Here is a 15,421-nt window from a genome sequence, read left to right as displayed (position 1 = left end):
AGAACAAAATAATTTAGAATAGTTTTTATATAGGAGGGTCTTAGAATGAAAAGTTCATAAAAAAACTTTACTTATTTTAATAATGATTATCATTGTTTGAGCGCCTGCTAAATGCTGTTACCTGCTGGGCGTTTTACTCAATTTATCCCTTATAGCAGCCTGTGAGATAGGTTAGGAGGCAGAAAAAAATGACCGATACCATCTGAGTTCCTAGGGCATCCCGTGTGTGATGGGGCTGGCAACAGTCATCCTGGATGATGTAATCTCTTGCTTCAGGGACAGACACTGTGAAATAGCTTACTCAATTATTTCCCTTAATCCTTCCTCAATAATAATTACTCAATCTGTTCTGCTTTTATCCTCATTTTACAGATGAGGAAACTATAGCTTAGAAGGGTTAGGGACTTGCTAGAGCTCACTAATACGTGGTGAAATCAGGCTTCGGCACTACCCAATACTGCCTCAACAGGGGACTTTGTATAAGTGACCCAATGGCAGATGGCCTCTGAAGACTGAAAAAGTTGCTCTGCTGTTAGATTTATGCTTTTCAGAATATGTTCTTAATGAAAGTTTCACCTGACTTGTTATCTAGTCTGAAATCTGAAGAGGAACTGGTGTATGGAAAGTTGGTAACCAGCACAAGAGAATTAAAAGGAGTTATTTTTACTCAGACTCAAGTATCACTTTAAACAAGACGTGAAACAAAACAAGTTCTCAGGCTCATTAAGGTTAAGTGATAGAAAAGGCTGTGACTGTCTCTGTTGGCTTAGTTGTTCTAGAACAACATCCTGTTCTTTAGTATTAGCACAAAAGATAATTTGGGAGACAAAATAGAGATGTGCCACAGAATAAGATCACTAGTGACTCTTTGATTTGTTTATTTCACAAGAAGCAGCTTAAGCACCTCAGTATACTTTGGTATAAGTCTTCTTTAGTTACCCATAGGTATAATTTATATCAAAGCAAACACAACTTAGAACTTCAGCTCCTTGAGAAATACTCAATAAGAGTTGGTTTCCTGAAAGTCATACCTAGGTGTTTGTGGGGAGAGAGAAAGGATAGCCACAGAGCAAGCAATGGCTAAGAATGTTAATGTGGCCAGCAATATTTAGCTAACTTGTTTCTCAACCTTTTCTTTCACAGGAAAATCTCTAACTTCCAAGGTCCCACCAACAGTTCAGAAACCTACCACAGTAAATGTTCCAACTACAGAAGTCTCACCAACTTCTCAGAAAACCACCACAAAAACCACCACACCAAATGCTCAAGGTACAGAGACTCCATCAGTTCTTCAAAAACACACCACAGAGAATGTTTCAGCTACAAGAACCCCACCAACTCCTCAGAAACCCACCATAGTAAATGTCCCAGCTACAATAGTCACACCAACACCTCAGAAACCCACCACAATAAATGTTCCAGCTACAGGAGTCTCATCAACACCTCAAAGACACACCATAGTAAACGTTTCAGCTACAGGAACCCTACCAACTCTTCAGAAACCCACCAGAGCAAATGATTCAGCCACCAAATCCCCAGCAGCAGCTCAGACATCTTTCATATCAAAAACCCTATCTACAAAGACCCCTTCTGCAGCTCAGAATCCCATGATGACACATGCTTCTGCTACACAGGCCACACTAACAGCCCAAAGATTCACCACAGCAAAAGTTGCATTTACGCAGAGTCCTCCAGCAGCACGTAAGTCCACTAATGTACATTCCCCAGTGACTAATGGTCTCAAGAGTACACAAAGATTCCCTTCTGCTCATATTACAGCAACACGGAGTACACCTGTTTCCAGGACAACCAAGCATTTTCATGAAACAACCCCAAATAAAGGAAATGGAACCACTTCAGGTCAGTTGATACTGTTCAGGTTTACTGAGTATGGATCTAATGTGCTATGGTGGAAATATGAACTTGACCAAGATTGCAGGATTAAATGGTCTCTAATTTATTGTAGCCAGGGTTTTTCATACTAATACTTTTTACTTTATTTGGAAGCGGACTTGGATTGTACTAGGGCAAATCTTTAAAAAAAGAAACATTTACAATAATAGAGAAAAAGACTGTGGCCCCATTAAAAAAATGCTAAATTAAGATTGGTAAAAAAAAAAAATTCTGTTTTCTGTAGTAGTTTTAGGGAGTCAACAAATTATTCAAGACCCCTTCAAAGAACCAAATATGTACTGTCTTTAAGGCTGAGTCCTGGGTCTGGTTCATTGATAGAGATCCATCCCTCAAAGCATGCTAAGGAATCTTCCCGGATTCCCTAGAGTTGCAGATCTGCTAAAGCATCTCAATAGTATCGTCTAAGTAATTGAAAATACAGAGATCCTTTCAAATAGTTCGTATTATTACAAGGCTCTATAAACGATAGGTTCTCAGTGGCACCAAGTAATTGTGTTTTATCTATAGTTTTACCCATTATGACCGTATTTTCAAAATGATTTTATATATTTCATAATTGTTACCTTGAAGCCTATTTTGCCAGCACCTGGATATTTTTAAGAATTTAAACATTATGGATGTTATCGTTAAAGTTCCCTTAAAACATTTCCCCAGCCCATTTTTCTCCCTCTAAGGCAATTACTGCCCTGAAACTGATGTGCTTACTTCCTGTCTGTTTTCATTCTTATACTCCATGTTTCCATAAGTAGTACATAATAATGTTTCATATTTTTAAAATAATTTACAGAAACTGTGTATGTTTCATTACCTTTTAGCACTCAGCATTGGTTTTGTGGCTTACACTGATTAATTTAGATTTACTATACTAATTTTAATTCTTTATGTGGTTTTTTTACTTCTTTACAATTTTATGACATCTCTTGGTCTAAAATTTCTAGGTTGAACACGTCCAGTTTTTAATAGGGCAAGGCAAAGAGAAATAAGCATCACTTATAAATTTGTTATAGAACTAACTTTATTGACATATTTCCTTCTGTAAAAAGTATAAGATAATTTAAGACATTTAAACTGAACCTGATGAGTCAATTATAATATATCAATATTTGGGATCAAATTTTACTCTTAGGTACAATTAATTTACTCTTTCAGGGCACAATATAAAATGCCATATTTAACTCTTTTTTTTTTAATTGAAAAAAAAATTGTAGCCACCACTTACTGAGTATATACTATAGTGATATGTTCCGTTCACCTTCTATTTGATGCCACTCGTCTGTACCACAACGTTGCAAAGTATCTTCAGATTGATTTTATAGATGAGGAATTAGAGGCTTAGAGATTAATTCATCCAGTTCATATCCAGTGCACAGTTTAATCCTGCACTTTTTCTGCTGAGTAATATTGCTTGTTCTAAATGGCACTCTTGAGTCAATGTGTTCACCTCGCTTAGGAGAGCAGCTTATTTATTGTTATAAATATGCTTATCTGAAAGTAAATTTATTTTTGCAATGCCCCATCCATAGTCATTGAAAGATATAAATAATAAGGTGATATGGCATTTTTGAGTTTTGATACAGTCTTTTAAAAGGGACTTAGTCGTCTTATAGTTTCTTGTTAGTAGGATTGGATCAGCAATTATTTACTGTTTAAGTTTTCAAACATGTTTCTTGCCCTCAAGTCTTATAACCAAATTTAAATGGCATTTGTTTTGGTAGTCAATAACTCTTTATCATAATTTATATTTACAGTGTTGATTCTGTTGAACAGGTATAGACAGTAATGTTTACATTCTACTTGATAAGTTAATAATGTGTAATTGTTTTTATAAATTTATAATTATTTCATTTATGGAAATTTGAGTTGCTTTCGAGTTTTCTAGTGTAGTTTATTGATAGTATATGAAATTGCTAGCAAATCAATGACTTTAACAAATTTTTGTTGTTAATCCTTTTTTTCCCCTTCGTCTGTAGGTACTACCCGTCTTCTATCTGGTAAGTTTGGCTCTCAGGCCATTAAAAGAAATTGTTTTCACTGTGGGATATATAATCCATATTCCTGGGAGATAATATTGTCTTCTTGTTTTTAAAAAAATGTATCCTGCAATTTATTTTTAAACTTTTTAGTATGGAAAACTTTAAACGTCACTCAAATAGGGAAAATAGTACAGTGAATCCTCATATACTCGTTCGGATTCAGCAATTTTCAACTCATGGATACCCACTTCACCCACACTCCCTGGATTATTTGGAAGATAATCCCAGACATCGTATCATTTCCTTCATAAACATTTCACTAAGTAACCTTTATAAAAACATAACCATGTAGCATACCTAAAAAAATCCAGTAATTCCTTAATATCAGCAAATATTTAGTCAATATCCAAACTTCCCTGATTATCTTATAATTTTTTAATTGATACATAATGTTTTATATATTTATGAGGTACGTGTGATATTTTGTTACATGCATGGACTGTGTGGTTCTCAAGTTGGTATTTGGGGTATTCATCACCTTGAGTATTATTTTTGTGTGTTGGAAACATTTTAGGTCCTTTCTTCTAGTGACTATGAAAAATATATCACACATTATTGCTAACTATACTCACCCTACTCTGCTATTGAATATTAGAATGTAATCCTTCTATCTAATTGTATGTTTATACCCATCGGCCAAAGTCTCTTCATCCTCCCTCCTACTCACACACTTTTCTCAGCCTCTGGTATCTAACATTCTTCTCTCTACCTCCATGAGACCTTTTTTAGGTCTCACATGTGAGTAAGAGCATGTGATATTTGTCTTTTTTGCTTGGCTTATTTCATTTAATATAATGGCCTCTAGTTCCATTCATGTTGCTGCAAATGACATGATTTTATTCTTTTTATGGCTGAATGTATTTCATTCTATATATGCTAGATTTGTTTTCTTTCTTTTCTTTTTTTTATTTTTTATTTTTTTTTTGAGACAGGTTCTCGTCCTGTCACCCAGGCTGGTATGCGGTGGTGTGATCGTAGCTCACTGCAGTCTCGAACTCCTGGGTTCAAGCGATCCTTCCACTTCAGCCTCCCAAGTAGCTGGTACTACAGGTGTGTGCCACGACACCCGGCTAAGTTTTTGAAATTTATTTTTTGTAGAGACAGGATTTTCCTATGTTGCCCAGGCTGGTTTCGAACGCCTGGCCGTAAGCGATTTTTCCGGCCTCCCAAAACATTGCGATTATAAGTGTGAGCCACTGCACCTGGCCCCACATTTTCTTTATCCATTTGTACATTGATGGACACTTAAGATGATTCCATATCTTTGCTATTGTGAATAGTGCTTCAATAAATATGTGAATGCACATATCTTTTTGATATATTGGTTTTATTTTCCTTTGGATAAATACCCAGTAGTGGGATTGCTGGATCCTAAGATAGTTATATTTTTTTATGTTTTCAGGAACCTCCATATTGTTTTTCACAGTGGCTGTACTAATTTACATTCTCACCAACAGTATATAAGATTTCCCTTTTCTTCACGTCCTCACCAGTGTGTAATTTTTTGTCTAAAAATGGCCATTCTAACTGAGGTTAAGAACTGATAGCTCATTGTGGAGCTTGATTTGCATTTCCATGATGATTAGTGATGAGCAGTTTTTCATATACCTGCTGGTCATTTGTATGTTGTCTTTTGAGAAATGTCTGTTCATGTCTTTTGCCCACTTTTTAGTGTGATTATTTGTTTTTCGCTAGTAAGTTGAGTTCGTTGTATATTCTGGATATTAGTACCTTTACAGATGAATAGTTTATAGATATTTTCTTCCATTTAGCAGGTTGTCTCTTCACTCTGTTGATTGTTTCCTTTGCTGTACACAAGCTTTTTAGTTTAATATAGTCCTATTTATCTATTTTTGTTTTTATTGTCTATGCTTTTGAGGTTTTAGCCATTAAACCCTTGCCTAGACTAATGTCCTGTAGCGTCTTCCTGATGTTTTCTTCTAGTAATTTTATAGTTGTGGATCTTATGTTTAAGTTTTTAATCATCTCGATTTGATTTTTGTACATGGTGAGGGGCAGAGGTCCAGGTTCATTCTTCTGTATTTTCCCAGCACTATTTATTGAAGAAGGTATCCATTTTCCAATGTATGTTCTTGGCACCTTTGTAAAAAAATCAGTTAGCTATAAATATGTGGATTTATTTCTGGGTTCTCTATTCTGTTCCATTATTCTGTGTGCCTGTTTTTATACCAATACCATGCTGTTTTTGGTTACTATAACCTTATATTTTGAAGTCAGGTAGTGTGATGCTGCCAGCTTTGTTTTTGCTCGGGTTGTGTTAGCTCTTTGGACTGTTTTGGTTCCACAATCATTTTAGGACTTTTTTTGTTCTATTTCTGTGAAAAATGACATTGATATCTTGATAGGGGTTGTACTGAATCTTTCGATTGCTTTGGCAGTATAGTCATTTTAACAATAATAGCTCTTCCAGTCCGTGAGCATGGGATGTCTTTCCCTTTGTGCCCTCTTCGATTTCTTTTATCTGTGTTTTGTAGTTTTCCTTGTAGGGGTCTTTCACCTCCTTGGTTAAATCTGTTCCTAGGTATTTTATTTATTTTTTTAGTCATTGTCAATGGAATTGCCTTCTTGATTTCTTTCTCAGTTTGTTCATTATTGTATAGAAATGTTATTGATTTTTGTATGTTGATCTTGTATCCTGCAACTGTACTGAATTTATGAGATCTAAGAGTTTTTGGTGAAGTCTTTAAGGATTTTTTTTTACATATAAAATCATATCATTAAAAAAGAGGGACAATTTGACTTCCTCTATTCCAGTTTGGATGCCTTTTATTTCTTTCTTTTGCCTGGCTGCAAGTTAATGAAATGAAAACTTGGTTATCTATGAGCCAAATGAAACTTGGTTCTTCAATGAAATGGAAACTAGGGCTTACAGCACTATGTTGAATAGAAGTGGTGAAAGTAGACATCCTTCTCTTGATCCAGTTCTTAGAAGAAAGGCTTTCAGCTTTTCCTCATTCAACAGAATATTAGCTGTGGGTTTGTCATGTATGACCTTTATGATGTTAATATGCTTCTTCTATGCCTAGTTTGTTGAGAGTTTTATTGATTTGTATGTGTCATCCTTGCATCCCTGGTCGAAATCCCACTTGGTCTTGGCATACTAATTTTTTGATGTGGTATTGGATTTGGTTTGCTAATACTTTGCTGAGAATTTTTGTGTCTATATTCATCAAGAGTATTGGCCTGTGATTTTGTTGTTCTTGTTGTGTTCTTGTCTGGTTTTGGTATCAGGGTAATGCTGGCCTTATAGAATGAGTTAGGGAAAGTTTCCTCCTCTTCAGTTTTTTGGAATTGTTTCAGGAGAATTGGTATTAGTTCTCTTTTGTGTGTTTGGTAGCATTTGGCTTTGAATCCATCCAGTCCTGGGCTTTTCTTTGTCAGGAGACTTTTTATTACAATTCAGTCTTACTACTCATTATTGGTCTGTTCAGATTTTCTGTTTCTTCCTGACTCAGTCTTGATAGGGAGCATGTCTCCAAGAATTTATTCATTTCCTCTAGGTTTTCCAGTTTGTCAGTGTATAGTTGTTTATAATAGTCTCTGATATTTTGTATTTCTGTGGTATCAGTTGTAATGTCTCTTTTTTCATTTCTGATTTTATTTGGGGCTTCTCTCTTTTTTTCTTGGTTAGTCTAGCAAGTACTTTATCAATTTGGTTTATCTTTTCAAAAAAACAAGTTTTCACTTTATTGTTTTTTAGTCTCTATTTTGTTTAGCTCTGCTCTGATTTTTCTTATTTCTTTCCTTCTGCTAATTTTGGGGTTGGTTTGTTCTTCCTTCTCTAGTTCCTTAAGATGCATTGTTAGATTGTTTATTTGAAATCTTTCTACTTTTTTGATGTAATCATTTATTGCTGTAAACTTCCCTGTTAGCACTGCTTTTGCTATGTCTGATAAGTTTTGCTACACTGTTGCTATTTCTATTTTTTCAAGAAATTTTTTGTCTAATCCTGAATTTCTCCCTTGACCTAATGGTCATTCAGAAGCATGTTGTTTAATTTTCATTTATTTGTACGGTTTCCAAAGTTCCTGTTGTTATTAATTTCTAGTTTAATTCCATTATGGTTTGAGAAGATACTTGCTACAATTTTGACTTTTTCAAATTTATTGAGACTTGTTTGGTATCCTAACATATGTTCTATTCTGGAGATTGTTTCATGTGCCATTGAGAAAATTCTGTAGCTATTGGGTGAACTCTTCTGTTAGTGTCTGTTAGGTCCATTTGGTTTAATGTGCAATTTAAATCCAATGTTTCTTTGTGAATTTTTTGTCCAGATGAGCTAATGCTGACAGTGGGATGTTGAAGTTCTTAACAATTATTGTATTGGAGTCTATCCCTTTAGATTGGACAATATTTGCTTTATATGTTTGGGTACTCCAGGATTGGGTGCATACATACTTAGAATTGTTATATCCTCTTGCTGAATTGATCTCTTTGTCAATTATATAATGACCTTCTTTGTCTCTTTTTACTGTTTTTTTACCTAAAGTCTGTTTCATCTGATATAAGTACAGCTACTCCTGTTTGTTTTTGGTTTGTGTTAGCATGGAGTATCTTTTTGCATCTCTTTACTTTCAGTCACAATGTGTTTTCACAGATGAGATGAATTTCTTCAAAGAAACGTATAGTTGGGTTGTGTTTTTGCATCCATTCAGCCAGTATACATCTTTTAAGAGGAAAGTTTAATCTGTTTACATTCAGGGTTATTGATATGTGAGGAATTATTCCTGTCATCTTATTAATTGATTTCTGGTTGTTTTGTTCCTTTTGTTCTCTCTTATTATTGTGATGTAGAGTTTTTCTTTCATAACATTTTAGTCTTTTCTCTTCTTTGTGTGTTTGCTCTACCAGTGGTTTTTAAAATTTCTGTGTGTTTTCATGATTGTAGATATCATTCTCTCTTCTGGGTATAGCACTCCCTTAAGCATTTCTTGTAAGCCATCTCATGGTGATGAATTCCATCATGGTGATTAATTCCATCAGCTTTCTTTTGTCTGGGAAAGACATTGTTTATCCTTCATTTATGAAGGATAACTTTCCTAATCCTTGGTTGGTAGTCTTTTTCTTTCAGCGCTTTGAGTATATCATCCTGTTCTCTCCTGGCCTGTAAGGTTTCTGCTGAGAAATCCATTGTTAGTCTGATGGGTTTCCTTTATAAGTGACTAGATGCTTTTCCGTTGCTGTTTTTAGAACTCTCTCTGTCTTTGACTTTTGACAGTTTGAGTATAGTTTCTCATGGAGAAAACCTTTTTTTTTTTTTTTTTTTTTTTTGATTTTGAGACAGAGTCTCATTCTGTCACTCAGCCTGGAGTACAGTGTTGCAATCTCAGCTCACTGCCGCCTCTGCCTCCCAAGTTCAAGCGATTCTCCCACCTCAGCCTCCCGAGTAGTAGCTGGGATTACAGGTGTGTGTTACCATACCCATCTAATTTTTGTATTTTTAATAGAGACAGGGTTTCACCATGTTGGCCAGTCTGGTCTCGAACTCCTGACCTCAGGTGATCCACCCGCCTCGGCCTCCCAAAGTGCTGGGATTACAGGCATGAGCCACCGCACCGGGCCAGAGAAGACCTTTTTAAATTGTATCTACTTGGTGATCTCTGGGCCTCCTGTGTCAGGATGTCTACATTTCTTGTTAGACTTGAGAAATTTTCCTCTGTTGTTTTAGTAATAGATTTTCTAATCCTTTCACTTTCTCTTCACCTTCTGAGACTCCTAAAATTTGAATAGTTGGCCACTTTAGGGTGTCCCATATGTCATGTAAACTTTGCCCATTTTTTTATTCTTTTTTCCTTATTCTTATCTGACTGTGTTATCTCAAAAGACCTGTCTTCAAGTTCTGAGATTCTTTCTTCTGCTTGATCTAGCCTATTATTGATGCTTTCAAGTATATTATGTATTTAATATTTCATCAAGTATATTATGTATTTCATCAATAAATTATTTCCAGAAGTTGTTTGGTTCTTTTATATGTATCTTTTTTTGATAAACATCTCATTAATATCCTGAATTGTTTTTCTGATTTCTTTGTATTTTTTTAAAACAAATTTTAAAGTTTGTATCTCACCTCCCTGAGCTTTTTTAATATCACAACTTTGAATTCTTTTCCCAGAATTTTGTAAATTTACTTTTGATTGGGATCTGTTGCTGGAGAATTATTGTGTTCCTTTGGTGGTATCATATTTTCTTGTTTTTTCACGTTTCCTGCATCCTGAAGTTGATATCTGTGCATCTGATGTGATATTTGCTGTTTCTAATTTTTCAAATTTGCTTTTGTAGGGGAGGACTTTTCCTGAAGATGTATTTATGGTGTCAGTTAGGTGGGGCACTTTGGCTTTGATTCTGGGTGCATGCAGTAGTGTAGTTTCTGTATGACTTTCAGCTGTAAATATCATCAGTGGTATCTGTCATTTCCTCAGTGCTTTAGGATGCAGTTACTAGTGGAGATTTGCTAGGGAATAGGATGCCATGTGGGCCAATCTTCGGACCCAGGTGTTGGCAGTGGTGGGCTGAGTTTGCCTGTCCTTGGGCCCAGGGTGATGTTGCTGGCACCAGTGTTAGCAAGCCCAATCAGTCCAGTTATTGGGTCTCCAGGTGGCTCACTTGCGTGCCAGAAATGGCAGGTGACCTGGTTCTCAGGCTACTTGGCAGCAAGTGGGGGCATGGGTGATGGCAGTAGTAGTGGTGGGACAACCCTGTGGGACACAAGCAGTCTGTGCCAGTGTTGGCTGTGGGTGCGGTGATTGGGTGGATCAGTTTCCAGGTCTGCAGGTGGCTTACCAGCTGTGATGTTAGTGGCAGGTTGAGTGGGCCTGACTTCAGACACCAGGAAGAGTGCTCAGCTGCTATTGGTGGTGGACTGGCTGAGCATCCGGGTACCTAGATGGCAGGCTTGTGTACTGAGAGGGTGAGGCTGGGCCAGATGGACTTGTCCTCAGGCCTCCCTGTGGTGCATGTGAGTGCTGGCTGTGGTAGGAAGAGGTAGAGTATTCCTAGGCTACTGGTGGAATGCTTAGGTGAGGACAGTGTGGCTGTGCTGTGGACCAGCTACTTGGGACAGCAGTGTTGTTTTCAATTGGGAGCAGCCACAGAGAGGTGGCTGGGGCACATGCAGTTTGCTCATGCCTCAGGAGCAGCCATAGCCGCATGCATTGGAATTTGTCCTCAGGGAACCAGAAAATGCCTGGCTGCTCCTCTATTGGGGGTGTCAGGTCGCTCCCAGTGGCTCCTGCTTTGGCTCGGGCAACAGTGGCCACAGAGCAAGATGCAGTCTGGGAGGGGCTGGGCTCTCAAAATAGTCTTGTGCTGTGGCTGCTTAGGACTCAGTGGTTTGTAGTACTCAGTGTGAACTTACTCTCTGGAGTAATGCCATCACACTGTCTCCAGGCAGCTTCCTATGTTAGATCTAGGGCCTACGAGAATCAAGGGACTCCTGTAGCTAGGATTGTGGGAGTCTTCAGAGGGAATGTGGACTGCTGGGGTTCTCTCACTTACTCTTTTCCTGCATTAGGGAGTCTCTCCAGGCTTCCAGGCAATCTCAGCCAAACAGGCTGCCTGGCTTCTGTCTCCTTCCTTGCTTTGGTGCATCCTGTCACTTGTTTGTTAAATTCTAGTGTTCTCTCTTTGATGATCTCTTCAAAATGTGATTATGTAATTCCTGCTTAGGTTTCTCTCCATGGAAGAGGAGAAGACCAGAGGCATCTAGTCAGACATCTTGAAGCCACTCCCTATGATACTGTCTTAGGAAAACAATCAACATGTAGCGTTCATGGATACCAAAGGGAAAATGGGTAAACACATTTTTTTTTTTTTTTTTTTTTTAGACGGAGTCTCGCTCTGTCGCCCAGGCTGGAGTGCAGTGGCGCGATCTCTGCTCACTGCAAGCTCTGCCTCCCGGGTTCACGCCATTCTCCTGCCTCAGCCTCCCAAGTAGCTGGGACTACAGGTGCCTGCCACCACACCCGGCTAATTTTTTGTATTTTTTAGTAGAGACAGTGTTTCACCGTGTTATCTAGGATGGTCTTGATCTCCTGGCCTCGAGATCTGCCTGCCTCGGCCTTCCAAAGTGCTGGGATTACAGGCGTGAGCCACCGCACCTGGCCAGGTAAACACATTTTTTTTCTTCCACCTTTTATTTTAGGTTTGGGAGGTACTGGTGAAGGTTTGTTACATGGGTAAATTGTGTGTCATTAGGGTTGAGTGTACATAATATTTCATCACCCAGGTAGTGAGCTTAGTACCCAATAGGTAGTTTATTGATTCTCACCCTCCTCCCACCTTCCATTCTCAAATAAGCCCTGGTGGCCATTGTTCCCTTCTTTGCATCCATGTGTACTCATTGTTTAGTTCCCACTTATAGATGAGAAGATGCAGTATTTGGTTTTCTGTTCCTGCATTAATTCACTTAGGATAATGGTTTCCAGCTGCATCCGTATTACTGCAAAGGACATGATTTCATTCCTTTCTATGTTTGTGTAATATCCCGTGGTGTATATATATACCACATTTTCTTTATCCAGTCCACCACTGATGTGCATCTAGGTTGATTCCATGTTATTGTGAAAAGTGCTGATGAACATATGTGTGCATATGTCTTTATGGTGGAATGATTTTTGTTGGTTTAGGTATATACCCAATAATGAGATTGCTAGGTCACATGGTGGTTCTAAGTTTTTTGAGAAATCTCCAAACTGCTTTCCACAGAGGCTGAACTAATTACATTCCCACCAGCAATGTATAAGTGTTCTCTGTTTTCCACAACCTTACCAACATTTGTTATTTTTTCACTTTTTAATAATAGCCATTCTGTCTGCTATGAGATGGTATCTCATTGTGGTTTTGATTGCATTTCTCTAATGATTAGTGATGTTGAGCATTTTTTTCATATGCTTGTTGGCCTCATGTATGTCTTCTTTTGAGAAGTGTCTGTTTATGTCCTTTGCCCATTTTTTAAGGGTTGGTTTGATTTTTGTTTGTTGATTTGTTTAAGTTCCTTAGAGATTTTGAATATTAGAACTTTATTAGATGCATAGTTTGCAAATATTTTCTCCTTTTCTGTAGGTTGTCTGTTTTCTCTGTTGATATATATTTTTTTGCCATGCAGAAGCACTTTAGTTTAATTATGTCCCACTTGTCAATTTTTGTTTTTGTTGCAATTGCTTTTGGAGACCTCATCATGAAATATTTACCAACACCTATGTCAGAATGGTATTTCCTAGGTTTTCTTCTAGAGTTTTTATACTTTTAGGTTTTAAGTTTAAGTCTTTAATCCATATTGAGTTGATTTTTGTATATGGTGAAAGGTAGGGGTCCATTTTCAATCTTCTGCATATGGCTAGCCAGTTATAGCATTTATTGAATAGAGAATCCATTCCCCATTGCTTGTTATTGTCAACTTCATTGAAGATCAGATGGTTGCAGGGGTGTGGCTTTATATCTGGGTTTTCTAACCTCTTCCATTGGTCTGTGTGTCTATTTTTGTACCAGTACCATGCTGTTTTGGTTACTGTAGCCTTGTAATATAGTTTGAAATCAGGTAGTGTGATGCTTCCAGCTTTGTTCTTTTTACTTAGGGTTGTTTTGGCTATTTGGGTTCTTTTTTGATTCCATATGAATTTTAGAATGTATATTTTTTAATTCTCTGAAAGATATCATTGGTAGTTTGATAGGAATAGCATTGGATCTATAAATTGTTTTGGGCAGTATGGCCCTTTTTAAAAATTTTGTATTAATTTTTTTTTTTTTTTTGAGACAGAGTCTCACTCTGTCACTCAGGCTGGAGTGCAGTGGCATGATCTTGGTTCACTGCAACCTCTGTCTCCTGGGTTCAAGCGATTCTCTTGCCTCAGCCTCCCAAGTAGCTACGATTACAGGTGCACACCACCACACCCAGCTAATTTTTGTATTTCTAGTAGAGATGAGGTTTCACCATGTTGGCCAAGCTAGTCTCAAACTCCTGACCTCAAGTGATCCACCTGCCTCAGCCTCGCAAAGTGCTGGGATTACAGGCATGAGCCACCATGCCCAGCAGTATGGCCCTTTTAAAAATATTTATTCTTCCTATGCATGAGCATGGAATATTTTTCCATTTGTTTGTATTGTCTCTGTCTTCTTTGTTTTGTATTTCTCTATAGAGATCATTCACCTCCCTGGTTAGCTGTATTCATAGGTATTTTATCCTTTTGTGGCTATTGTGAATAGGATTGCATTCTTGATTTGGCTGTCAGCTTGACATTGTTGGTGTATAGAAATGCTTCTGATTTTTGTACCCCGAAGCTTTACTGATGTTGTTTAACAGTTCTAAAAGCTTTTGGGCAGAGACTGTGGAGTATGCTAGGTTTAGACTCATATCATCTGTGAATAGAGATAGTTTACTTCCTCTCTTCCTATATGGATGCCTTTTATTTCCTTGCCTGATTGCTGTGGCTAGGATTTCCAGTACCATGTTGAATAGGAATGATAATAGTGGACATCCTTGTCTTGTTGTGGTTTTCAAGGTGAATGCTTCCAGCTTTTGCTCATTCAGTATGATGTTGGCTGTGAGTTTTTCCTGGCGGCTCTTATTATTTTGTGGTATGTTCCTTTGATGCCTAGTTTGTTGATGACTTTTAACATGAAGGGATGTTGAATGTTGTCAAAAGCCTTTTCTACAACAATTGAGATGATCATGTGGTTTTTTTGTTTGTAGTTCTGTTTATGTGATGAATCACATTTATTGATTTGGATATGTTGAGCCAACCTTGCATCCCAGGAATAAAGCCTACTTGATTGTGGTAAGTTAGGTATTTGATGTGCTGCTGGATTCGATCTGCTAGTATTTTGTTGAGGATTTTTGCATTTACTTTCATCAGGGATGTTGGCCTGAAGTTTTCTTTTTTTGTCCTGTCTCTTTGCCAGATTTTGGTATCAGTGTGATGCTGGCCTTATAGAATGAGGAGTCCCTCCTCCTTGATTTTTGGCATAGTTTCAGTATGATTGGTACTGGCTCTTGTTTGTATGTTTGGTGGAATTTGTCTGTGAATCCATCTGGTACAGGGCTCTTTCTGGTTGGTAGGTTTTTTAAATTACTGATTCAATTTAAGAACTTGTTATTGGTCTGTTCAGGTATTTAATTTCTTCCTGGTTCAATCTTAGGAGGTTGTATTTTTCCAAGAATTTACCATTTCTTCTACATTTTCTAGTTTATGTACATAGAGGTGTTCAAAATAGTCTCTGAGGGTGTTTTGTATTTCTGTGGGGTTGGTGGTAATGTCCCCTTTGTCATTTGAGATTGTGTTTATTTGGATTTTCTCTCTCTTTATTAGTCTAGCTAGTTGTCTATCAATCTTATTTATTCTTTCAAAAAACCAGCTTTGGTTTTGTTGATCTTTTGTATGGATTTTTGCATCTCAGTTTTATTCAGTTCAGCTCTGATTTTGGTTATTTTTTTTCTTCTGCTAGCTTTTGGGTTGGTT

The 15,421-nt window shown here is 37.3% G+C and overlaps 1 protein-coding gene across 19 annotated transcripts in view; it reads left to right on the top strand.

Annotated features, from left to right (window-relative positions):
• The window catches only part of CD55 (CD55 molecule (Cromer blood group)), a 72,340-nt gene that overhangs the window by 14,572 nt on the left and 42,347 nt on the right, over positions 1-15,421 (top strand). For 3 of the 19 annotated variants that reach the window (XM_063708891.1, XM_055370356.2, XM_019029976.4), the window contains exons 7-9: positions 1,144-1,860; positions 3,885-3,905; positions 4,880-4,997. In XM_063708891.1, the coding sequence (XP_063564961.1) occupies positions 1,144-1,860; positions 3,885-3,905; positions 4,880-4,997 (856 nt within the window). Of the gene's footprint in view, positions 1-1,143; positions 1,861-3,884; positions 3,906-4,875; positions 5,256-11,633; positions 11,759-11,954; positions 12,068-15,421 lie in introns of those variants that run through there. The other 16 variants (XM_063708908.1, XM_004028307.5, XM_063708900.1 and 13 more) reach the window with 12 other exon arrangements.

Source organism: Gorilla gorilla, chromosome 1, assembly GCF_029281585.2.
Source record: "Gorilla gorilla gorilla isolate KB3781 chromosome 1, NHGRI_mGorGor1-v2.1_pri, whole genome shotgun sequence".
NCBI lineage: Eukaryota > Metazoa > Chordata > Mammalia > Primates > Hominidae > Gorilla > Gorilla gorilla.
Note: the sequence above shows the minus strand (reverse complement) of the source record. Positions and strands in the feature narration are given on the sequence as shown.